Genomic DNA, 27,373 nt, shown 5'->3' with positions numbered 1-27,373 from the left:
ATGCATCCCTTGGTTGGAATGCTCTGGAAGTGGTGCTTTTGCTTTGAAAAAGTTCAAACCTTGCAAACACCTTCGTAACGTCATTTCAATGATAGACAATAACTATTTATATTATCGATACTGTCAGTTTGTTCATTGATTTTCTTTGCGTTGGATCTTCCTTATTGATTTTTTTTTTTTTCAGGTGGTGCGGCTTTTCTGTGAGACGTGTGCTGTTCCCATGTGCAGAAAGTGCACCATTGGATCTCATGCAGGCCATGACGCAAGTTACCTGCAGGATGCAGTGACGAGTGCACGGACAACTATAATGCAGCTCTTGGGAGAAGCTCATCGAGGCCGCCAGGCACTGCTGGTAATTTTAACTGCATCAAATTGTTAGTTGGCGTCACCTGTTCCTGAAGAAATGGGAGAGGCTATTGTAATCTGCTTACGAAAATCTATCGACCAACATGAATGCGTCACCAACGGTTAATTGTCATTTGATCTAATCCTAACAGATGACAAAGTTCATCAAAGTTGTCTAATTTCACCATAGTTTTCTTTCCCAATTTAAACCCTAAGTTTGTACTTTGTGTACTATGTTAAAGTTGGTGACAATCTCTTGTAATCTATACCTTGCTTTCAAATGTCTTTACCAAAAATAATAATAATAATTGTCACACCCTCACACCTTTGCAGAGCAATTAAATATCATTTAAAACAACAGCAAGAATAGCTTTGTAATACGTGTCAGTTCAATGTCAGAAAACATATCCCCCTTTATTTGGGGATGTGGATGTGCACGTATAATGCTGCGTCTGGTGCCCAAAAAAAATAAAAAATTAACCCGATGTGCATACATGAAGCGAAAACGCATATGGCTTATGAGCATATATAATTCATCAGTTATATACTTGGGATCATTCCAATTGCACTGGGCCATGGACTAACACACAGACATGTGGCCTGCTGAGCTGTGCTGCCTCATTTGGGGTGGTCGGGCCAGCTGTAAAGCCGGTGGGGTGGGGGGGGGAGGGAGGGAGGGGAGAGGTCAGGGCAACTGAAAACTGACCAATGGATAATGTGATGTTTTCTAAGTTAAAAAAAAAAAAAAAAAAAAAAAAAAAAAACTTTCCACGTTCATACCTCTGTGGTGGGGGGGGGGGGGGGAGGGAGGAAGTTGGCCAAACATCCCAAAACTCCAACTTGTTCTGTAACTTGTCAAAATAAACACATGCACCAAGTTTCAGTTGGACATGTTAACGGGTATTGAAAAAAAGTGCAAAGATAATAGGTGGGATGGATGGACAGAGAGCAAACCTATGGTCCCCTTCAGGTCGGGGACTAATAAATGTACAAAATAATAAATGGTGATCTGCAAAATGTCAAAGGGATCACCTAGACAATTTGATGACAACTTTGGTCGTGGTTTGTTCATTGGGTTTATTTATTTTCTTCCTTGAGCCATTCCTGAAGCATTAGTAAGGTGATTCCAGATGACGAATCTGCACGTTCAGTACAGTAAACCTTTGTAGTTCTGCATGGGGGTAATGTGGGGAGAGGGTGGGTTATATTCCTGGAAACTCCCACAAACCAAATCAGCATAAAATAAGACCAATGGCCTATAGAAAAAAGGGGTTAAGTTCCGGACTTGGTCCTCTTTCCTATAAACTCGCACGTCATGCACTGTGGAGCAGTTTACAGGAATTGCCCTCGTACGTGGCCTAAAACCAGGGCATTCACTACCCCCTGTGTTTTCTGCACATTTAATTTGCAGATACTGGACCTGACGCCATAATGTTTGCCTGGTGATGCTGCACTGTTGCCTCGACCAGGCTTTTCCAAAACCTCCACTTTGTGTCAGACATCACTGTCCTCAATGTTTCTTGTTTTTGTTTTTTTCACTTGTTTCACCAGTAACAGTTTTCCTTTTGGGAGCCATGCTTACAAATCACTAAGGGACAATAATAACCGAAAACCAAGGGATTTTTACGATTCCATGGAGTGCAGTGTTGACGTAGAGTAGAGTAGAGTATACGCTGTATGTTTCCACCTGCACAGCAGCAGCACCACCAAGCTCACATGACATCACGGCAAAAGAAGTATACTTACCAGAGGAAGAATACCACTTAAAAGCGAGACCAGGCATGTGTAAAAACAGAATGGTAGACAAAGTTCTGTGTAAAGCTGAAACTGTGTGACTCAAACTCGCATAAAAGAAGGGCTTTTACTGTGCATCTCTAAAGTCTGTTGATGTGAAGGACCCTAACCAAATTTTGGAACTGGAAAGGCTAGCGTTTACTATATACAAACTATAACTAATGTAGTTTTCATGATGGGCACCTGTGAATATATTGGCTGACTTGATGGCCTCCCATTGGCCCAAAGGAACATGGTGCTTTGTCAGTTTCAGCGAGCACACTTTGGTTTTCAGATCTACTGTCATCTATATACCCCGGAAAGGCTCTGCATTCAATGATCTTGTTTACGAATGGTTCAGCTGCTCGATGTTTAACCCAATGCTGCATTGCTTTCCCCTATAACCATCAGCGTGGCATTGAGAACGTCGGAGCCGCTACAACCCAGGTGGACAAGAGGATGCAGGTGACCTACTCTGAAGTGAAAGTCATCACCTTTCAGCACAAGAAGGCTTTGGAGGAACGTGAGGTTGTGCTGCTACAGAAGGTGAAATAGTTGGAAAGATCCATATTGAAGCGCCTGTCATGAAGTTTGATTGAAAATAATAGCTTGGGCTCAACATTATTGTGTGCGTACAAGTTTTTTGTTTTTTTTGGGGGGGGGGGTGGGGGGGGCAAGAGTGCAGTCTTTCGATATAGTTCCAAGTTTGATATTGTAAACCAACTTCTTCTTGTCATGTTTTGTCACATTGAACATCTAATTATCGTGGAATGCAATGTGCTTTGCCAGCTCGTGGACTTATTAAATCTACTTGAGGATAAGTTGGAACCAAATCAATTATGTTTGTAAGTGTAGTTTCTCCTATACAAGTTCAAAGTAATTGATTACAGGTGTTTTGAGTTTTGATCTACCTTCTACTTTTGCCGTCCAGAAGTTTATATTTTTATATATTTATATATTATTGTGAATATATTTATATATTATATTTATATATTTGCTGGGGAAGGTAGATATATCTATATCTATATTTACATCGATAATAATAAAAGGCAGTGTCTGTCTGCTCCATAACTCCAGTTGCAATTGCTAAACCAGAAAGAATCTGAAAATTCAAAGCCCGTCCGCGTCCGTTTGTATTAAGACTTTTTCTTCCTCCGTATGCTCAAAATAACAAATGGTTTAAAAAAGAGAATACAAAATGAAAATTGATTTTATACAGCCTTGACCTTTGAGCTTTAGATCTGAAAAAAACAATCTACTTCCAGCTTTTGATTGGTGAACAAATGAATTGATCCAATATGCAAATGATAAAATTTCAGGTCAATCATGAAATTGATGATTTTTATGTGATGTTGACCTTTTGACAACATTCTTGATTTACCTTCTCCATATTCTCATAATAAAGCTTTGGTGAAAATTTGACAAAGCTCAAATGGTAAAAAGGTTACAGCCCTGACATGGACACAGCACACTCGCTGCGGACTCGCTGCGGACTCGCTGCGGACTCGCTGCGGATGCACGGCCACCGCACGGCCACCGCACGGCCACCGCACGGCCACCGCACGGCCACCGCACAGCCACACGCACAGCCACACGCACAGCCATACGCACAGCCACACACACAGAATTTAAAGACTTGTGTGAAGTTAGAGGGGTGGCAATTTGACATCTCGCCCGAGCATCATTTTTCCTATGCCTTTGCTCAAGTGGTACTTGCGATCTGTTTTTAAAATTCCCTCTAGATAAAGAATCCACATTGCATATATAATATTCCCATCAGGAAGCGACCCATTGTTAGCCGGCAATGACGGGTAATTTTGCCTGTCTATAATAATAAAAGGCAGTGTCCGTCCGTCTGTCTATCTCCTCCATAACTCCAAATCCATGAAACCTAGCAGCTCCAAACTTTGCATACATACACCTGGATCTCCAACAGATTGCAAGGCTTAAAACTGGGTGTGTTTAGGTGTGTTATAACACCCTGTTTGAAGATTATTAACGAGGTGCTCATAAAAGACGACCCCCCCCCCCACCCACCCCCCCCCCCCCCCCCCCGACGTGGTGGCTTACCAATATGGTGGCCCACCATCTTGGTCAACCCACTGCACCTTGCTGGGTTCTCAAGCCGCCATTTTGTTTCGGCCCACTCAAACGTTCCTTGCCTTGGAAACACGATTGATAATTATCATTACATAATTCAAGCATATCAATATCTGGATTCGGATATGAGGATTGGATGCTGTAGACTAAATCTCCAAATCTGGAGTGACATCTGACAAAATTTACTATAATCTAGCAATTTGTGAACGCTATTCAGGCTGCTTTTGCAAGCTATAGCGTTGCAGTAGACACCTTTTTTGCTTTTAGTCAAGGCCGGGGAAGGTTGTGTGTGTTATAACACCTTTTTTGAATTGGTCTGCTCTCAGTGGTTTCCACATTTGCTGCTTGAAATTATCTGTTTTTAAATTTCCTCGGCCATTTCAACCTGAAGCAATCTGCTTGCTATCGCTTGCCAAGCCAGCTGTTCCTTATCACACATTTTGTTGTAGTGCTTGCTGGAGTGCTTAAGCCGTTTGGCGAGGGTTCTACAAATGAAGTGAGAAATGCTTGTGTACTTAATTGGTCACAAGGTTGGGGAAGTTTGGGTGTGTTATAACACCCTTTTTTAATATGATTAATGAGGTGAACCAACACTTGGTGAACACTTCAGGTTGCTTTTGCAAGCCATGGCATTACAGTAGACAGAGCTGCCTTTTATTAATTTTTTTCATTGACATTTTTGTGTGATATTGTCACTCCCGCTTCCTCGCTCCACCCTCCCTTTCTCTCTCATCCTGCTCCTCCCCCTGCTTGCTCCCCCACCCCTGCTCACCCCCCTCCCTCACTCTCCTTTTTCCTCTCCACCCTCCCTTCTCTCTTCCCTCATTTCTCTCCCCCCCTCCCCCCTCCACCCTCCCTCCTCTCCCTCCCTCCCACTCCATTCCCTTTCCTTCCCCCTCCCTTCCCTTCTCACCGTGGCTTTTGTGTTGCTTGTTTGGTTTCTCTCACCCCAAAGGGGATGCAAGACTATTTTAATGTGTGTGTGAGTCTGGGTATATTTTTGCTTTAAAATTTGATTTATCTGCAACTGCTTGGTCGATTGATGCAAACCTTTAACCATAGGAGGGACTTCCCACGCATAATACAGTAGTTTATTAATCCTGATGTCATAGGTCATGGTGTGGCAGCTATATTGGATTAAAGGATTTTTGGATTAAATATATTGGATTAAAGGAGCTATATTTTGGCCATTCTCAGAGAGCCTCCTCAGCACTGATGAGTCTGGCATTTCACTCAGGCTGACTGGCACAGTCTGCAAGGAGCCATCATTCATCTGGACTGGTCTCCCGTCTCTACTGCCTCTGACATCAATTCTTCCTGGGAATTCTTACAAAGCAAACTGCTCTCTCTCATGCACAGACTTATCCCATCTCGTCTTCAGTTGTCTTACCCTTCCTCCCGTCCATGGTACACTGAGTCTTGTGGTGAGGCAGTTGCCATGAAACAACTTGCCTTTGCCTCTTGGAAGGCAAATCCAACTGAAGGCAATCTCAGTTCCTTCCACCAAGCTCAGAACAGGTGTGTGTCTACCCTCAGGAGAGCCAGGAAGCACTATCTCTCCACACTCAAGAATGAACTCTCAAACCTGTCTCCTGCCTCCAAATCCTGGTGGCATCTGGTCAAATCCGTTTCTGTTTTGTTCCCCTTCCGTCCCCTCCCTTACCTCAAATGGCTACACAGTTGACACCGCATGTGACAAAGCCGAATGCCTCAACTCTCAACTCTATGTTTGCCTCAAAATCTTGTCCCAAACCCATCTCTCTCTGTCCCCACCTTACCCAGTCGAACCAACCTGCTCCTGGACTCTGTGTCCTTCTCTCGTGACAAGGTGGAGAAGTTTTTGTTAAACCTCGACTCTGATTCTGCAACTGGACCAGAAGGCATCAGCCCACGGGTCCTAAAATCCTGCTCTGCCGCTCTATCTCACCCTCTCTCTGTTCTATTTACCCTCTTTTGCTCAACGTCATCTGCCAGCATCTTGGAAATCGGCAAACATGACCACTTTACACAAAAAGGTGCAAAGACAGATGCTTGCAACTACAGACCAATCAGCGTGCTCCCAATTATCAGCAAAGTCATGGAATCCATCATTGCTTCGGATATGAAATCTTTCCTCTTCTCCAATGGCTTGATCTCCGATCATCAATTTGGATTCAGACCAGGTCATTCTACTCTGAACATGTTGCTTCTGCTGTCTCAACAATGGATGGAGGTACTCGATGCCAAACAGGAAATCAGATGTCTCCCTTGACATATCACATGCCTTCGATACGGTCCGTCACCCAGCTCTGCTCGCCAAACTCTCCTCCTCTGGTATCCATGGAAATCTCCTCGCATGGCTTGTGGACTTCCTCTCTGGTCGTAGTCAACGTGTTGCCCTGAATGGATTTCTCTCATCTCCCCTTCCTGTTCTGGCTGGAGTTCCCCAAGGTCGTTTTCTGGGCCCTGTGCTATTTATGGTATTCATCAATGATCTCTCCGACTGGAAAATCCTCTCTATCTCTTTGCTGATGACTCCATTCTCTGCCGCTCCATTCCTCATCCCTCAGATCGGCAGTCTGCAGCCTCCTCACTCTGCAGACCTGGGGAAAAAAATCAGACTGGTCAAACAAGTGGAACATGTCTTTCAATCCTGACAAATCTCACTCTTACTATGTCTCTCCGAAAAGGCTGACTGGAAAACCCACCCATCCACTTTCTCAACAATCCTCTCCAAGAAGTTATGTTGCTCAAGCTTTTGGGTTTCACTATCTGCCATGATCTCTCTTGGGAAAACCAAATTTCCAAGCTGGCCTCCAAAGCCAGTCGCCGCCTGGGTATCCTCCGTCGTGTGAAGTCCTTCCTTGGCACACCTGAGCTCCTCACCACATACAAGGCTTTTATCCGCAGCTCAATGGAATACTGTCCCCCCCCCCCCCCCCCTCTCTGGGCCGGTGTTCTTGCCTCACACCTTGCTTGGCTTCACGCTGTTAAAACCAAAGCTTTCAGCATCATTGGAATCTCCTGCGATGAAGGTAACTCCGAGGGCCTTTCACTCACTCACCGCAGGCAGTTTGGTGGTCTTTCTGTCTTGTACTGACTCCTCTCCGGCCTTGCTCCCCCAGCTCTCTCTGTGCTCTGTCCCCCAAATATTCCTACAGGTCGCACAAGATCTGCCAGCAACCCTCTTATGGTTAAACTGCCAAAATCTAGGCTCTCTGCTCACCTTCACTCTTTCATTCCCCTTTTCTCCCACCTCTGGAACAAACTCCCCCAGTCACTTCAATCCCACTCCTCCCTCCAGGTCTTTAAAACAGCTGTTCACCACCATCCATCTTCCCCCATCCAAAACCTTGATCTTTTCTACCCCTGCTAATTTTCACCCCAGATACTCTTTTGAAATTCCAACTTCTTTCCTGGAAGTCCTTGCTGTGTCCATATGTTTTATACCTCTCCCTCCTCCCCCCAAGCCCTCTCCCTCCCACAGATCTCTTGATGTTGCTGTTTTCAAATGTTGTGTTTGTGTCCTTCCTCCTCTCCCCATCTTGGCTACCGCTCCCCTTATTTTGTGTTTTGTGTGTCGGTTTGACTTTTTGTGTGATTAATTTTTATCCCTTTCAAGAGCCCCGATCTTGTATACAAAAAAAAAAAAAAAAAATTTGGACATTTTCTCTGAAACTGCGTAACAAAAAAATTTAATTGAAACTTGGCACATGTCATCAACTCCACACCCTGGTGTTTATAGATGAAGGTGGAGTTGTATTCCATTCATTATTGGGTCAATTGAAATCTTTATCTAAAAAATCTTAAATGTTGTACATCTGATTGTGACCAATGACCTGATGAGTGAAGAATTAAATTTAGGACTTTTATAGCTATAGAGGTTTAAACCTATCGTGGTTTTGGAGTTGTGGAGGACACGCACCCACATCCGCTGGCATGCACGTGCACACACGCTCTGACACGCACCCACGCACTGACACGCACCCATCCATGCACACACTCAGACACGCACCCCCCCCCCCCCCCATGCACACACCGGCACGCACCTACCCATACACACACATACACTGACATGCACTCACCCATGTGCACACACTCTCACTGACATGCACCCACCCATGTACACACACTCAGACATGCACACACACACTCACTGACATGCACCCACCCATGCACACACACTCTCACTGGCATGCACCCCCCCCCCCCCTCCCCTTGCACACACTCTCACTGACATGCACCCACCCATTATTACACATAAATGAGTGGGTTTTGATTTATGTTTATCACCATATATGCAATTCGTCTGTTCTAAAGGATATGTGGCCCTTTAATTTCATATTTATTTTATTTTTGCAGACATTATGCAGCAAATACATAACCTAAGCTTTTGGTACCGGTGAGTTTTTCGCAACTCTACTTGTTCTTCATGCAGTTTAGATTCTAAATTTTGAACTGTTTATTTTTAGGCTGGCATTCATTAATGGACTTTGAAGAACCCATGTTGGTCTTTGCAAGATTAGTCATTGTGTGCCAGATGCCTTCGTGAGATGTTTTGTAGCCCACTGTACAGGCAGAGATGAAAGGTTGCTGTTTCCTTGATAATTTACTCCCTTTGGCAGCCAGTGGTGGCTCAGAACTGGGCAGCCAGTGGTGGCTCAGAACTGGGCCGCCACCTTCCTGATTTTTTTTTTCTCCTCAATTCTGTTTTTAAAATGCAGTTAAGTGCCAGAAACCTGTTCCAAATTTCTTTCGAATTCCCAAGTGGTATGAGTCGGTTTGCCAACTTGTGCAAATGCAGAATATAATTGATATAAACTATATATTGCATCTAGCTTTGTTCAAATGTGTGATTTAATTATTCTTCCACAAATGTTGTGCTGGAATTCACTTTTATTATTCTATTTTTGATTTACCAATTCCTTATCATTCATCCAAATAATTATTCTCTTACTTTTATCATTAATTATATATTTAATTGGTTGCATCAATATTGTGAGACTGGTTACTGTACTCAAGTAGCCGAGATTCGAACTTTGTGGAATTTGTTTTGTTTTCTCAATCTATGAACAAATGTTAACATTTATTTTGTGCGTGTTCGGTGTTACAAATGTGGGATTTTTTTTTTGGGTGTTTCTAGGAAGTGGCCATGAGGTTTAAATACATTTGACCCTCAACTACTTTCTTCCTATAATCTGTTGATGCTGTGGCTATCGATTTAGACATCTGTTTTTTGCAGTAGCTCAGCTAATTTTCATTTTTTTACATTGTGAGTGAGCAGACAAGGTACTCACCGCTTACGCACCTCTTTCCTGCACGGCTTGCCTATCACCGAGTTATCTATCTATAATTCCACTAATCTCTGTGTGTATGTTTGTTTGTATGTTTGTCTGTGACCGCTGTTTCTCGACAACTACCGGTCCGATATACTTGAAACTTGCCAGGTATATTGCTGGGGACCCGAGGATGTGCCTTTTCAAGGTTTTAAATTAATCGCAGAAGTAGTTACCGAGCTATGTCCAAAAAACGATTCAACCAATCAGAGAGCAGCGAGCTATCACGTGTGCCGAACGTGGCGAACAGACTCTGCCTCGGATGGCACATTTGAGAGCGTATTCATTTATTTCCCGTCGGCAAACTATGTTGGCGTTAAACTATGTTTTAAAACTAATTAAAACTACTATCTATAATTCCACGGGTCCGATAAAAAACACCGTACTCGCAAGCCGTTCGCTTTGGACCAAACCATTTCATGTAAATAGAGGGGGGGGATTGTCACCGTACTCGCAAGCCGTTCGCTTTGGACCAAACCATTTCATGTAAATAGAGGGGGGGGATATAATTTTAGATATATATATAGTACGGGCATGCCCTAGTCTAGTAAATGTCATTAGATGTACAAGGGTGAACCTGGGCTGGTTAAGTATATTTGTGTACTGTATAGATGTTGATACAAACCAATTGATGTTACGTAAATTAATCTGTCGTACAATCCAAGCTCGAACAAGCATAGACTGTACTGCCCTTCCCTTTTGGGTTCTCTGAAGAGGTCTTCTACTTCCAATACAGAAAATGGTGAGTTTGTCTTCCACAATCTGCCTTTTCTTTCAGGCCCACTCATCAGGCTGCCCTCCTCTGGTAGACAATTTTTGGGGGGTGGGGTAAGAGGTGGAGGAGGTTGTGTTGTAACTTTTTCACCCTCGTCATGCATCGTCTTCTGTGCACTTGAAGGTGTTTGGATTGGTCAATTGTACTTGTAGTTGGGGAAGACAATTTGTATTTGACCAGAGTGCCAGTGATAACTTGCATGCTCTTCTTCAAAAGCCTCCTTGGGATCCTTGGCAATTATCTCCCAACTTTTTCTATTTGAGGCACCGACACCATCATTGTCCAGATTCGAGGTACATCATTGATTTGAGGAACAGCAACCACCCTGCTTTTGAAGCCCCAATCTGATAACCAATCACTCTGCTAAGAATAGAACTCTAATGAGACCTAGAAGGTTGGATGAATCAGATAATGTGTGTTTATCCTGCCGGTCCATTCTTATACAACCTCTATGGTCTTTCACCTCTATTTCATTCAACTAAAAGTTGCATATATTGAATCCACTCTTTAGCCACTCTTGGTCAACGCACCTGCAAATGAGACCTCGACAAGCTCTCACCTGACCCCGAGGAGTCCCTGCCAAAAGTAAGCAGCAAGACATGGCCCAACTGGCTGTCCCAAACACCTCAGGACTGGGGTTGGATGCTGCAGAGCCATTGTGGAGAAGTGGGGATGTTGTCAAAATTGCCCTACCGATCTGAAGGTTTTTTCAGTGGCTGGGAAAAGTATAGTGACGTGAGGAAGAAGATTATCAACTTTATTTCATTCTACCTTGGGAATCAATGTTAACCTTTTGTTTCTCAAACTGAAGATGGTGCCTCACCACTTCCTGTAATCTAGTATGCTGACTAAGGTGTATGCACTCTGTCTCTAGCTTGAATGGGTTACTAGGCACTTTTGTAGAATTGTTAAAAAGATGCAAATTAAAAAAATCAAAACAATTTTGGGCAACAATCTCGGTCATGCTTGTATCTGGTCTCACTAACTCACTCACATACAACTCGTTTTGCTCTGCATGCCAGATAAGGTAGAGTTGAAATGTCTTGTTTGCTTACCTGCTGGATTCTTTAAAATATTTTTCCCAAATGTTTCATTTTTAGCATCCATGTTTTCTGTAAATCTTTTCACTGGTCAGGTAGAAAAGATTCGGCAGATGAAAATTGCTGCCCTAAGAGAACAGTGCGCAGAATTGAAACAACACTTGACTCGTTTAGAAGCCGTGACATTGGCCACACAGCGCCTCATCGCTCAGTCTTCGGACGTTGACCTCCTCGAGGCCAGGAAGCACATGTTGAACCAAGTTCGTGAGCTGAAGGCTCTTGATCGTTTGGGTCGGCTCGTGCCATGTGAGGATGACCGTGTTTCTTTTACCGCACCTGATAGTGCGCTCTCCAATGCTCTCCGGTGAGGATTTCCAATGATGTGCAAAACCAGCATTTATCATTGTAGTCATGTACATAGTTCCTAGTGGTAGGAATTAGGGTTTTAAAATCATTTATTACTTGCAAAATCGAACATTTTTCAAGTATATCGGTTGGTTTTGTGCGTTATTCTGTCAATTGCTTACAGGTCAAAATTTAAAACCGATCTTCATTAAACTTCACCAGATGGTAGTTGTTTATAAGGAAGAAGCCTATTGATTGAGGTCAAAGATCATTTTGAAGTCGAATGTCTACAATTGTCATTTTTTCATCTAATTTACTTGGAAATTGAACAGCATTTGCATATCGAGGCACTGAATTGGGAAACCAATTATTTTTGAGGTCAAAAGGTCAAAGGTCAACTCAACGTTAAACTTGTAATATCAATTTTCATCTGAAAGTCATTAATTTTAATTTAATTGACCTGAGTTTTGAATATTGCCAATTTTAATTTTGATGAAATGGACAACTTGATGTATCCATGGCAACTCTTTTGGGCGGGGGCGGGGGGGGGGGGTTGGATTTTGCAAGTATCATGCTATGCATGACGTCTATTTATTTGGAGGTAGCTGACACTATGCCCATATTATGTCGGTGCTGTATTATGCCTTTAATTTTGTGAAATTCGCAATAGTTTTGTGTTGGTTTATTTTTTTTCTATTTTGTGAATTTTGATCTCAAATGGTGCTGAAAAGCACCAAATTATATGGAAGAGCTAAATTTTGAGTCGATGTTTTTACCTATACGCAAAAATTTAAATTTTAACATTGCATAATTGATAGCAACATTCGAATTTACTTCTGGGGAAATGATGGCAATTGATAAGTATCATTTGCAAGTGAAGATCTACTACAGTAGGAGAGCGTAGCATATGGCAAATTAAATAAATAACCAAGTGAAACTGCCTTTGTCTGGCAGTTTACAATTAAAGTGAAACTCCAATTATGAGTCAGTGAAATGTGGTTTCAGAAGATTAAAGAGGATAGCTTTGGGAAGATTCCTTCATTGACAGAACTGCAGACAAGAGAAACGAGTGGGTCAGAAAACTAAATTTGATGCCATACTGGTCTCGATGAAAAGGTGAAATGGAGCTGGGCCGGACAACACGGCAAGATAATGAGAACAATCGAACTGTAGGAACAACAAATATTTATTTATTTATTTTCAACACTGCTGCTTCTATTGGCCTTTTGACTTTTAGAAAGACTTCCATCTGTTTCATTGTTGTGTGGGAATGTTTTAGCACTTTTTAAAAATAACTGCGGTCGTAGTTTCATCCCTGTTTTCCATGTTTGAAAGAACCATGCTTTTGAGATTAAGGGTGCGTAATGTGTAACAATTTGAAGATTAAGGTGTTTGAGCAACAAAACAAGTGTACAGAGCCTAGTCAGTGCTGTGACGCATAACATGGGCATCAACCGTTTGCTCTCGGCCAGTTCTTCCTCCCAGCTCGTCGCCATAGTAGATATAAATAATTAAAAATGTTTTATCACCCACTGACCCGGAGCTTAGTGTAAACTATCCTTGGTTTTAGTTTTTGTTTTATACTGATTTTTAAACTGCGAGATCGATGCAGCTTATGCATTACATAGTCAGGCATTGTATATTGAAAGACTATGGAACAATATGCAAATTGAATACACGATGTGGAAATCTATCCCTTCGGGTGTGTTTCTCCATGTAGAAACAGTCAAACAGGCACATAAAATGTAAATAATTACGGCATTGTACTTCAACCTGATTTGTGTGGTGTTATTATAATAAGGTTCAATGGTGTTTTAAATTCCCTGTTCTCCTCCTCCACCTCCTCACTCTTATTCAGCTTTATGGGTCGAGTGAGCAGTGGAGCATGTGCTCTGCTGTCGGTGGTGAACGGTTTGGGCATAAAGAATGCAGTACGTGGCATCCAAGCTATGTTCAATGTGACTGTGAATGACCATGGTGGGGAGGTGCACAATTCGGGGAGTGACAGCCTTTCGGTTACAGTGACAGAACCTAGCGGCACCCTGTGTCTAGTTCAAGTGAGTTTTGGTATTTTGTGCAGCTTTGAGTTCGTTTAAAAAAAAATTTATTATTGCTGTTGTGTTGTTTTTAAATGCTGAATGCCACAACAGAGTTGAAGTTTCTAAAGTTCCACCTCTATCCATCACCTTTAATCCCCATGAAGGTAACTGACAAATCTGATGGGACATACAGTGTGCGCTACTGGCCACGAGTTGAGGGAATACATCGAGTGACGGTGATGCTTCGTCCCAACAAGCCACTTGTCGGTAGCCCTTTCTCGGTGTCTGTCCGTGAAGAACGCAACTACCGTGGAATTATGTTCCCATCGATGATCTTTGGCGGTGAAGGGGATGCTGAAGGCAAGCTGTGCCGTCCATGGGGAATCTGTATCGACTATGATGGACGCATCATCGTTGCAGATCGTAGCAACAACCGCATTCAGGTGAGCGTGTGCTGGCCTGTGATTACCTTGTCATAAACTTTGTGGCCAAAATAATTTTGGAAGACTTTTAACCCTTTCATCCAGTTTAATCCTTCTGTAATTGCAAACACCTTCATTGTGTAACCTTGTTGAAGCTCATGAGTTCTTCCACTGAAAGAAAAATTAGGTTAATTATTACCCCCGCCACCGAAGGTAGATGGAGGTTATGTTTTCACCCTTGTCTGTCTAAGGACTTAAAGATGCCATGAAAAGAAAGGACGACAAGTGCATCATCCCATCTAGACTCAAGAGAAGCTGGTTGTGTGGCAGTGTTGGCCAGAATAGGGGCCAAGAGTAGACTGACCTGAGAGGGCCAAATGTATTCTAAACTGCAGCATTTCCTATTGCCTTTATGAAGATTAGGCTTCTTTGGTGAAGCTAAACTATTAAAATTGTCAATAAAATAGCCTTGTCAGCTTTTATTCATTGTATCCTCCGCTTCTCTTCCAGGCAATTCAAGTCTATGAATACTTTTGCACATTTTAACATTTTACTACATTATGTATAATGCCATTATGTATAATCCTGGTGTGTACCCGGGTTAGAATAGGTACACCGTATCCCTGCGTGTCGTAAAGGCGACTAAGAGGGTTGGCGTCAGGAAGTGCATCCGGCCATAAAAACATTGCCTCAAAAAGGGAACCATGACGATTACAACTACATATGGGCAGGGTACAGCCCGAAGTGGAGATCGGTTTCTGAGGTTTGGGACATGGAATGTAGGGACAATGACAGGGAGATCAGGAGAAGTGGTGGAAGTATTGATCAGAAGAAGAGTGGACATATGTTGTGTGCAAGAGATGAGATGGAAGGGAAGTGGTGTGAGAATGTTGAAGGGTAGGCAGGGTCAGAAATACAAGTTTGTGTGGCAAGGGTGCCCGGAGGGTGTGAATGGTGTTGGTGTCCTGTTTTCTGAGGAGTTTGTAGACAGTGTGGTGAGTGTGACTAGAGAGTGATAGGTTGATGGTGAAAATGATGATTGGAAAGCTCTTGGTGAACGTCATCTCAGGATATGCTCCGCAGGTTGGTCGGAGCGATGAAGAGAAGGACAACTTGTGGTGTGCGATAGAGAAGCTGATGGAAAACGTGAAAGATGAGGAAGTTGTTGTGGTAGGAGGAGATCTAAATGGACATGTGGGAAGGAGTATGGACTGAGGGAGTTCATGGGGTTTATGGATATGGTGTGAGAAATGGAGAAGGTGAAAGGATTTTTGGAGTTTGCTGATGGAGCTGATTTGTTGATTTGTAATACTCAGTTCCAGAAAGAGGATAATAAGCTTGTTACATGCACGTCAGGTGGGTCGACGACAACCGTTGACTACCTGCTGATGCGTAGGCGAGATAGGGGGCACCTCCGGGACACAAAGGTGATCCCAGGGGAGGAGGCTGTTTCACAGCACCACTTCGTTGTCTGCGACATAAGGGTGAAAAGTGCGAGGAGAGCTCGGCCTGTGAAGTACCAACCGAGAATGAAGGTGTGGAGGTTGAAAGAGGTGACAGTAAGGGAGGCATTAAAAGAGAGGCTGAGTAGGGTAGAGGATGATGTGGTTGAGCTTGAAAGTGATTGGATGTCAATGAAAGATAGTCTGTTGGGAGCCGTTGGTGAGGTATGTGGATGGACAAAAGGACCACCGAGGCACTCGGAAACATGGTGGTGGGATGAGGAAGTTGGAAAGAGGATTGACGAGAAGAGGAAGTTCAAGGAGTGGCAGAAGGCGAAGGGTAAGGGAGCAGAAAAAGCAGAGCATGAAAGTTATAAGGCAGCCAAGAAGGCTGCAAAGAAAGGTAGCAAAGGCGCAGGAGGCATGTAGGAAAATGTTCGGAGAAAGCTTGGATTCGGAAGAGGGTCAGAGGGATATTCAGGATTGCAAAGCAGATAGCGAAAGAGAGGTGTGATGTGATGGGGGTGAGTTGCTTGAAGGATGAAGTGGGGCAAATCGTTGTGGACCGAGATGGAATTAAAGGAAGATGGAAAAGATATATGGAAATGCTGTTGAATACAGAGAATGAATGGGATGGCAACATAGAGAGTAACCCAGTTTTGGGACCAGCAGAGAAGATAACTGAGAAGGAAGTTGAGGAAGTGATAAAAGCAATGAAGAGTAGAAAAGCGGGAGGGCCGATGGGAGTTGTGGGAGATATGTTGAAGGCAGCAGGAAGTTGGGGTGTGAAGAGAATGACAGAGATCTGTAATCTGGTGGTGAAAGAAGGCCGCATTCCAGTGGATTGGGAACCGAGTACCCTCGTCCCTCTATACAAGGGGAAAGGTGACCCTCTGGAGTGTGGCTCGTACCGAGCAATAAAGTTATTGGAGCATGGAATGAAGGTATTGGAAAGGGTGTTGGAGGGGAGGATAAGGAAGAAGATGAAGATCGACGAAATGCAGTTTGGATTTATGCTAGGAAGAGGAACGACAGACGCGCTCTTTATTGTGAGGCAGTTGCAGGAGAAGTACATGGAGAAGAGGAAGAAGTTGTTTCTTGGGTTTGTTGATCTGGAGAAAGCATTCGATAGGGTTCCTCGTGAAGTATTGACATGGGCTTTGAGGAAGTTAGGAGTGGAGGAATGGTTGATCAGAGTAGTGATGGCAATGTACAAAAGAGTGCGCACAGCTGCAAGGACGAAGGACGGGAACAGTGGTGAGTTTGAGGTGAAGGTGGGAGTGCATCAGGGGTCGGTACTAAGTCCACTACTATTTGTAGCTGTGATGGAGGTGCTGGCTCAGAACGTAAAGGAGGGTTTACCGTGGGAGTTGTTGTATGCAGATGATCTCGTGTTGATTGCGGAAAGTATGGATGGACTGAAGGAAAAGATGAACAAGTGGAAGGAATGTATGGAGACGAAAGGTCTGAAGGTGAATACCCTTCCCCTTCTCTCCACATCTTGTCTTCCGCTCCCTCTTTTTGTATATTTTGTTTGTCTGGTTGATTTGTTTGTGAAATAAATGTTACCTCTTTCACGAGCCTCGATTCAGTATACAAAAAAAAAAAAAAAAAAGGAAAGACGAAGGTGATGGCAAGTGGTAAAGCATGTGGTGAGGTGACAGCTTTTTTTTCTTTTTTTGGTATACAGAATCAAGGCTCATGAAAGAGCTAACATTTATCAAACAAACAAATCAAGCAAGTAAACAAAGTATATAAAAAGGGGAGCGTTAGACAAGATGGGGAGAGAAGGGGAGGAAGCACACAAACACAACATTTGAGAGCAGGGACATCCGGAGATGTGTGGGAGGGAGAGGGCTTGTGGGGAGGCAGGATAGGTATAAAACGCAAGGACACCAAGGACTTCCAGGAAAGAAGTTGGTATTTCAAAAAAGTGGATTTGGGGTGAAATTAGTGGGGGTAGAAAAGATCAAGGATTTGGATTGGGGAAGATAAGAGATGGTGGTGAACAGCTGTTTTAAAGACCTGGAGGGAGGAGTGGGATTGAAGAGTATAGTGGGGCGGCTTAGCCCAAATATTCAAAAGAATTGTGCATTTTGTGATACAAGCACCAAATTTGGCACAAATGTACATTAATATGTTGTGAACATTTTCAGATATTGGGCCACTTGAAATTCCGTAATTTTTTTTTTCAAATTTTTTTAAATTTCGTAATTTCACATTTTTCGGGTGACACCGTCACAATTTCGGTCTTCGAGGCCGGCCGATAGGCAAAGTGTGACCGGAAGGGACGAGGTTCTCCTGACCACGTGGCCCTCGATCTGGGAAGCGAGAGGCGTTCCATTAGTGGACGCGCCCCTCACGCCCGACTTTTGGGCGGCCCCGGCAGGCCGTTTGTTTTTACGTTCCGTGACAGGGCGCACCCCCACCTCCGGGCCGACCGGAAGCTTGTGCTGAGTACATCATACCTGAACAACTCAGTGAGGTAGAACACAGCAGTGCACACCAGGGTGACCCCTTCAGTGCATAAACCAATTAACCTGTCCACTGCAGGGCATATAGAAATGAAGTTATTTTCTGCATATAATAATAATATAAGTTCAGTTCTATATAATAATTTCTGTTATCACCACTACCACTACAACTACCACTACTACAAGCTTTGTCTGGAATTTTGTGGACTAACAGACAAACAGACATACAGACAAGCTGGGATCAAAACATTACCTCCTTCCACCATTGAGTGTAGAGGTAAACATCATGGAAATTATATCATGCCCGAGATTTAATTCATGCTTACCCGTGTATTTGCTTCACTGGTTCACAAGGTCTTTTGCATACATGTAATTCAGACTCTCGTCTTCATTGCTGACCACACAATGTTCGCAACATATTCATGTACATTTGTGCCAAATTTGGTGCTTGTATCACAAAATGCACAATTCTTTTGAATATTTGGGCTAAGCCGCCCCACTATATCGGCCGGCCTCGAAGACCGAAATTGTGACGGTGTCACCCTAAAAATTTGAAATTACGAAATTTGAAAAAAATTGAAAAAAAAAATTACGGAATTTCAAGTGGCCCAATATCTGAAAATGTTCGCAACATATTAAATGTACATTTGTGCCAAATTTGGTGCTTGTATCACAAAATGCACAACAGGTTTGCTATGCTGCTACACTAGTAAGGGAGTTTGTTCCAGAGGCGGGAGAAAAGAGGATTGAAGGAGTGAAGGTGAGCAGAGTTTATTTTGGCAATTTAAACATGAGGGTTGCAGGCAGATCTTGTGCGACGTGTAGGAATATTTTGGGGACAGAGAGCTGGGGGAGCAAGGCCGGAGAGGAGTCGGTAGAAGACGGAAAGACTACCAACCTGCCTGCAGTGAGTAAGTGAAAGGCCCTCGGAGATGGCGTCATCGCAGGAGATTCCAATGATTCTGAACACTTTGGTTTCAACAGCGTGAAGATGAGCTAGGTGTGAGGCAGCGGCACCAGCCCATAGGGGAGAGCAGTATTCCATTGAGCTGCGGATGAAAGCCTTGTATGTGGTAAGGAGCTCAGGTGTGCCAAGGAAGGACTTCGCATGACGGAGGATGCCCAGTCGGCGACTGGCTTTGGAGGCCAGCTTGGAAATGTGGTTTTCCCAGGAAAGATCATGGCAGATAGTGAGACCCAAAAGCTTGAGTGACAGAACTTCTTGGAGAGGATTATTCAGAAAGTAGATGGGAGGGTTGTCGAGTCGGTCTTTTCGGAGAGACATCGTAAGAGTGTGAGATTTGTCAGGATTGAAAGACATGTTCCACTTGTTTGCCCAGTCTGTGATTTTATCCAGGTCTGCAGAGTGAGGAGGCTGCAGACTGCCGATCTGAGGGATGAGGAATGGAGCGGCAGAGAGTGGAGTCATCAGCAAAGAGATAGAGAGGATTTTCAAGAGAGTCAGAGAGATCATTGATGAAGACCAGAAAAAGCACAGGGCCCAGAACACTGCCTTGGGGGACTCCAGCCTGAACGGGAAGAGGAGATGAGAGAAACCCATTCAGGGCCACACGTTGACTACGGCTAGAGAGGAAGTCCGCCAGGCATGCGTGGAGATTTCCATGGATACCAAAGGAGGAGAGTTTGGTGAGCAGAGCGGGGTGCCAGACCATATCGAAGGCATGCGATATGTCGAGGGAGACGGCTCTAATTTCCTGTTTGGCATTGAGGACCTCCATCCATTGTTGACAGCAGAAGCAGCATGTCCAGAGTAGAGTGACCTGGTCTGAAACCAAATTGATGATAAGAGATCAAGCCATTGGAGAAGAGGAAAGATTTCATATCCGAAGCAATGATGGATTCCATGACTTTACTGATAATTGGGAGAAGGCTTATTGGTCTGTAGTTGCTTGGATCTGTTTTTGCACCTTTTCTGTGTAAAGCGGTGATGTTGGCTGATTTCCAAGCAGATGGCAGTTGACCTTGAGCAAAAGAGAGGGTGAAGAGAACAGAGAGGGAGTGAAAGAGCGGAAGAACAGGATTTTAGGACCCGTGGGCTGATGCCGTCTGGTCCAGTTGCAGAATCGGTGTCGAGGGTTCACAAACTTTTCCACCTTGTCAGGAGGAAAGGACACGGAGTCCAGGAGCAGCAGGGTACGACTGGGTATGGTGGGTACAGAGAGGGGTGGGTTTGGGACACAAGATTTAGAGGCAAACGCAGAGTTGAGGCATTCAGCTTTTTCACGTGCGGAGTCAGCTGTGTAGCCGTATGAGGTAAGGGAGGGGATGGAGGGGGAACAAACACCAGAAACGGATTTGACCAGACGCCACCAGGATTTGGAAGAGGGAGACAGATAAGAGAGTTCGGTCTTGAGAACGGAGAGATATTGTTTCCTGGCTCTCCTGAGGGTGGACACACACTTGTTTCGGGCTTTGTGAAAGGAAATGAGATTTCCTTCCGTTGGATTTGCTTTCCAGGAGACGAAGGCAAGTTGTTTCTGGGCAACAGCCTCACCACAAGATTCCGTGTACCATGGATGGGAGGAAGGGTATGACAACTGAAGACGAGATGGGATAAATCTGTGCATGAGAGAGAGCAATTTACAATTAACAAACTTTTGCTGATTACTTCAATAATCTTCGTCTGATTTTTCACGTTTAGTTGCATGGATAGATTGTAGATGGGGACACATTTTCTTTATTTACACTCCGTCCCTAAATGTTGAAGGTCGAGTTCATATGGTGGTCCAAAACAAATATGACCATCATTGAATCACAGGCCAAGGGTAAGTCTCAGGCAATCACAAGGGGTAAGCCTCTTCTGTTTGGGGGAGGCTTACCCCTGGCGATTGCTTTGTGATTGTTAATATCTAGTTATCTTTGCTTGTTGTATGCTGAAACTTATCGACTAGTTTATTTATTTTGAATTCTATTTTTATCCCCCATGCTTTTTAAAAAAAGATTGGGGGGAGGGGAAAGGAGGGGGGAGGAATATATTTTAATTGCGTCTGTCCTGTCTGTATCTGTCTGTCTGGCTCATGCTATCTCCTAAACGATTTGGTAGTTATCACATGTCAAGAAGGTGCATCAGTAGTGCCATTTTGGCCCCGCTCGCTGGGGTGGTGTCAAATGGTCAAATACTGAAAAATGCACTTACGGCACATTTTTAAATGAAGCTTTGTATATGCAATCAACCTTGGAAGACGCATGAAATATGTAATGTTTTTTTTATTTTGCATTTGACCCCTGGTTCATGCCCCCAGGGGGTGGGGACTGTAGTCACAGGGATCAAAACAATTTTTTTTTTTTACTCAAATTTGATATTTGGTCAATCCTGGTGGAACCTTATGCCATATTTCAACTTGGCTTTAGGTGGGGAAGTGTGGGGATTTGCGGTGGTGTGCCATCAACTTCCCTCTAGTTGAAATTGTAATTCCTATCGAGGAAAACTTTTTGTTTCACCATCTGGCCAACACAAAGAAATTTTATCTTTTCATTCCTGCAATTTTCCCTTTTATTCTTTGCCTGGATTGGCAAGCTATTTGTACATGGTACAGTTACTATACTTTCTGCCATTAAAAAAAAAAACTCAACATGTAGAACCACCTTTCGAGGCCATTTTTCCCCGCAGAGCAGCGGTTAGCCTTTTTGGGCACCATGGTCCCGTTTTTGAAGCAGTTTAATGGCCGGATGCCCTTCCTACCGCCAACCCTGTCAGTCGCCTCTTACTACAAACACGGATTTACCAGTGAACTGGTACTCAATTTGCCGACCTTGAAAGGATGACAGGCTGAGTGAACCCCCCTGGCGTTCAGCGATCGACCGGGATTCGAACCCAGGATCCTAGGATCCCATCCCGGCACCCTAACAGCTAAGCCAACACCAGGCTCAAAACCCAACATGTACCATTAATGTAATTGGTGAAAGGCTACTCCAGCTATTCCAGTATTTGCATTGTACACCGCTCCTTTCCTATTCCATCTCCAGGCGCTGCATGACGTCATTGCCAGACACCGAAGGGGACCCACCGATGACATGTGCTGAAAGGGAGTACTCAGTTTTCACTCTAGTTTCTTGTTTGTTTTCTTGTTTGTCCGGGCGATATCTCAGCCATCCTTTGAGCTCGGAAGCTGAAATTTCAGCACAATAGTGAGCACGTGCTTTGGCAAAAACAGTATTTTTTTTGATTAATCAATTAATTAATTATTAGCGATTAATTAACTACTTATTTATTTCCTTTCTCCTCTAGGCATTATCTCGGGCATCTTTTGAGTTAGGAAGCTGATATTTCAACACGGCAATGACCAAGTGATGTGGCTATAAAGGATATTTTGGATGTATTGATTAATCAATCTATTATTAAATTTTTGATTAATTATTTAATTCGTTTTCAAAAAGTTACAGATTCGGATGAAACTGGTGGTTTAGGTACGATATTAGCCAATTGATTAAGAAATTAAGTATTTTACGATTATTATATATTCATTTTAATATCACAATCAATTATTGTACACCTCTCCCTCCCTATACCATCTCTATGCACTGCATGGTGGGATTACCAGGTGCCGAAGGCGTCCCAGCAATTCCCCTCTAGAGGATGTTTATTTATTTGGCATGGGGGCGGTGTACTTTGTATCTGTACTTGTCTTGTGTTGTTGTTTGTCCGGGCGATATCTGAGCCATTCTTTGAGCTGAGAAGCTGAAATTTCGGCGTAATAGTGAGCACGTTCTTTGGCAAAACAGTATTTTTGGTTTTTTGATTAATCAATTAATTTGTTAATTACTTAATATCGATTTAGTAATCACATATATTTTCTTTCTCATCTGGACAATATCTTGTGCACCTTTTGAGTTAGGAAGCTGATATTTAGACATGGCAATGACCAAGTGATTTGGCTGTAAATGGTATTTTTGCTTTATTAATTAATCGATTAATTATTTAATTGTTCGATTATTTTTTAAAGTTAGATTCAGATGAAATGGTGGTGGTTTAGCTATGCTATTAGACAATTGATTAATAATTTAATTATCATTTATTTATTTTCATTATTCATCACTATTTTCTCATCTGGGCAATATCTCGGGCACCTTTTGAGCGAGGAAGCTGATATTTGGACATGACAGTGACCAAGTGATTTGGCTATAAATGCTAATTTTGATTTATTGATCAATCAATCAATAGATAGTGGTGTTTTAATGGGGGTCCAAATTATCCTGGTTATGGATGGTGGAAGATCTAATATTGTGATGAACAGCTGTCTTTAACATCTGGATGGAAGAATAAGATCGAAGCGAATATAGAAGTTGGTTCCACAGGTGGGAAAAATAGGAATGAATGAGTGCAGATGAGATTTGGTGAAATTAGCTTTAAACATTGCAACTGATGTCAAAAAAACCAATATTGCACTGTACCATCTGGTGCTTTGTGTGCACTCGTGCTTAAAAATCCTTTAAAGAACCACACCCATACTCCCAGGTGTGCTTCTCTGACATTGGTGAGAAAACAGTTTTCACTTATTTTGAGGCAAACTGAAATTTGCTCATTGGCAGAATTATTGTGACACCTAGATTTACTGGTAATGGGTGATTTTGGATGTTATGTTCATGGAGGTGCTCTTACTGCACAGTTTGCCAGATTGGCCAGAGGAGAAACACTTGGACAAAAATGTTTAAAATGATCTCTGCTTGCTTTGGTATGAGAAAGTGGTTTGGTGTTAGAGTTGGCATATTGAGGTGAATGATCGTCTTGGAAGACAGGAGGTAAGAGCACAAGATTGACACATGGACTCTTTTCCGCGGATGAGAAAAAGTATGATAAAACTAGATATCCAGCTCAAACTTGGGGGAGAGTAACCAGGTGTGATCCTGGAGGAAAGGGTGGATGTGGTGAGGCCAGAATGTACCTATTTGCTTGTGATGAGTAATGGAGCAAACCGTGGGTCTTGGCCTCTTGCTGAGATGACAATAACTCTTACCTGCAGGGTAGAGCAACATATTGTTTGTGGAAGAACCTTGTTCATTGTATCGCATTTGAAAGTTTCCTTTTAACAACATTTTTTTTTTTGGCAAGTGTTAGTAGCAACTACAAGTAGCCTCCATTTGTGTACAATGTAAGTCTTTCTCGGCCAATTGTGAGTTCATTTGTGGAGCTTTTCGATTGCCCCTTGTATGTAGTTAACCAAGGAAAAAAATTCCACCCCAACAGTCATGTATACATTTCTTCTGCAGTAAAGAACCCTTCAGCCAAGTACGGTAATGTTGACTTATTGCTTTGGTTCCATTTGCAGGTGTTTAAATCCAATGGAATATTCCTGTTTATGTTTGGCACCGGAGGAAGTCGACATGGCCAGTTTGATAGACCTGCAGGTGTGGCTTGTGACGAAGATAATCGAATAATAATAGCGGACAAGGACAACCACCGTGTGCAGATCTTCTCTCCACGTGGACACTTCGTCCTGGCTTTTGGGGAGCGTGGCAGCAACAATGGTCATTTTTGCTATCCTTGGGATGTTGCAGCTTGTCCAGGTACCGGTGTAATTGCGGTGTCTGATACCCGCAACCATCGGGTGCAGATATTTCGGCCCGATGGTGTGTTTCTCAACAAGTATTGCTTGGATGCACCTTTCTGGATTCACTTTGATTCTCCGCGAGGCGTTACTTTCGATTCCAATGGCGCGCTGTTCGTAACAGATTTCAACACTCATCGACTATACGTAGTAAGGGATCGATGTCAGACTGTGCACTATGTGGGCTCTGAAGGTTCCATGCCAGGCCTATTCTTGCGGCCACAAGGTGTGGCTGTTGATGCGGAGGGCCGTATTTTGGTGGCGGATTCTCGAAATAACCGTATTCAGGTCTTCTGGCCTTCTGGCGTCTTTATCTGCCAGTTTGGTTGCCCCGGCCAAATGGATCGTCCATCGGGTATTGCAGTTGCCCCAAGTGGTCAAGTTGTTGTCGTAGATTTTGGCCATAATCGTATCCTTGTATTTTAATTTTGGTTGCCAAAAATTGATAATGCCGTTGGTTGAACACCTTTCTCCATCGTCAATATAAGTGTGCTATTTCGTCCCCCTTCCATTTGAACCTCAGGGAATCTCTTGGCACTGTTTGCGCTTTCTCTACAATGTTTGGTTCTCCACTATCAGTTATTCTTGGTGATCCTCTTTAATGCCGGACCAAATGTGTTCTTAAACACAGGTCATCCGAAGCCAATGTCTACCTCTTAAATCGTTTTGGAAAAAGGTTTGTTGTTGGTTTGTTTTTTACACCTTCTCTAGTTTTTAGGACTTTGTTTTCTCAAATAGCTAACATTAAAGTGCAAGTTTAAAGGTGATATCTTTTTTTTCAATGTTTGTTTCTTTAGCCTAGTTTTTAACATGTCGGGTACTTATTTTGGAAATGCTAAGTGTGATTGACTATCTATTTTTGGGCCCAGTTTGTGAATGTTTGTCGTTTTACATGCAAGTTAAGTCTGACTCCATAAACCGCTAAGTTACGGCTGGCAATTTAATTTTGTGGCTCCGAACCGATCCCACATTGCAGCATGAACAACTTTTGCATATGCTGCGAAGGCTACCTCGGTAACATTTCCATTGGTGCTTTAGTTGGTATTTGTTGCCAAAGAATCAAGCGATTTGAAAGATTTCCCATTCGAAGAGTGAAAGGGTTTTTTTTGTTTTTTTTTAACATATTGCCTGTTTTGTGTAGGTTGCAAAATGCTACCACTGTCGTTCATGGATCGGCTGTTTTAAGGGTAACTCTGCCTGGCGGCATAAAAAGGAAATCCCCACGATGAAATCCCACAAAATCCCACTACCCCCCATGCACCCTCCTATTGCCATTTCGTCTTTAACTTGCTTTGAGCAGTTGTGCATCTTTGTTTCCTCTCCCCATAACGGATATCAAATTGCTTGCGTTCTCTGCTCTGCGCGTTGTTTGATTTTTCTTTTAAACCACACTAGCACTGCACGCAAAAGCAAAACTTTGCCATGGTTTCACCATCTAAATATGCCAAGGTCGAAGACCCAACCATTTTGTATATGATAGTTTTAATATTTGTTTTGCAACTTTGAAGACTATGAATGTTTTGTTTTCTTTACTTTTTCTTTTGTTTACAGACCAATGCAATAGTTTTCTCTTGGAAAATGTGCACATCCTGTTTTTGTACGATGTCCAAAACAATGTCTGTGCACATTCTGTGCTCATTTATTAAGATAGTTTTAATCTCGAAGGAAATTCTCCCGTTGATTCCTTAAATGGCTATTTTCTGCAGTCGAGACTAAAATTGTACCGCAGGAACAACCTTGCCATTTTGTTTGCATCTCGGGGGTTGTCTTTAAAGGGTTGCTTTTAGAAGCATTGTTTGAAGTTTTCAAGTTATTTTGTTGTTTTTTTCCCCTCGCCCCATCGCTCTGGTTGAGATTTCTAATCTATTTCCAAAGCAGTTTGTGCAATTGTTGTTTGTTTCCCTTTCAAAGAGAATAAACGTTTTTTGAAATTTGCCTGTTGCTATTGTTCAAGTTGGTGCAATGGCAAATTGCTTTTGCTGGTTGTAACAATTGCTGTTGAATGTTGCAGCACTGAGGGTGGGTGATGTGGCCACGCGACGATGCCAGGAATGCACGATTTCTGTGCCGTTGGAAATTAGGAGGGGAAGTTCGTGTAGAAGTGCAAGTAATGTTTTTTTGAGGGTGATGGTAAACTCGGATGTGAAGCCAAAGCAGGATTCGCCATATTTTAGGGTGAGAAACGTGATTGAAAAGCCTCAAAGTAGCCTGTGCGAAACACGAAGGCTGGAGATTGGTGAGGGCAAAAGTCTTTTGGTTGAATTGTGAGAAGCCACTTAGACTTGCCCATCCCAGGTAAGTTTGTGCCAAGCTGGACTAGACCATATCAATGACACCAAAAGCCCTGATCGGAGGCTCTTGATAGATCAACTACACCCCTGACGGATCAATGAGGTGCAAAGGCCTTTGCCTGAAGTAGTTTTGCTCGATTACCAATTCTTCAAGAGGAAGTTTGGCCAATCATCTTTTGTGCTTGGAACAACCATCTAAAGTGGTTGAAATAAAGGGAGTGGTTTGTTGTTGTTGTTGCACAAGTGAATATGGTGGTTATAACTTCACAAGCCCCTTGCTATTAAGCTCAAATTGGAACTTTTTTTTTTAATACCACACTATTATAACTTCCTTTTTGTGTAATGTCGTGCTTCATGGTAGAGCGAGAACACAGAATGGATCAGGATACAACCAAACAAAAGGAACAGTGGAGGGGGAGAGAACTCCAATGGCAGAGTTTAAGGAC

At 43.1% G+C, this 27,373-nt stretch overlaps 1 protein-coding gene across 1 annotated transcript; it reads left to right on the top strand.

Moving 5' to 3' along the window:
- LOC137434777 (E3 ubiquitin-protein ligase TRIM71-like) lies at positions 1-26,530 on the top strand. Its single transcript, XM_078785112.1, has 7 exons — positions 1-12; positions 185-352; positions 2,530-2,664; positions 11,444-11,712; positions 13,552-13,750; positions 13,897-14,175; positions 24,358-26,530. Exons 1-7 carry the CDS (start codon positions 1-3, stop codon positions 25,060-25,062), a joined length of 1,767 nt encoding a protein of 588 aa, XP_078641238.1. The 3' UTR covers positions 25,063-26,530.
- Positions 26,531-27,373: the final 843 nt, after the last annotated feature.

This window comes from Myxine glutinosa, chromosome 9 (genome assembly GCF_964187855.1).
Source record: "Myxine glutinosa chromosome 9, kmMyxGlut1.1, whole genome shotgun sequence".
In the NCBI taxonomy this organism is placed as follows: domain Eukaryota; kingdom Metazoa; phylum Chordata; class Myxini; order Myxiniformes; family Myxinidae; genus Myxine; species Myxine glutinosa.
Note: the sequence above shows the minus strand (reverse complement) of the source record. Positions and strands in the feature narration are given on the sequence as shown.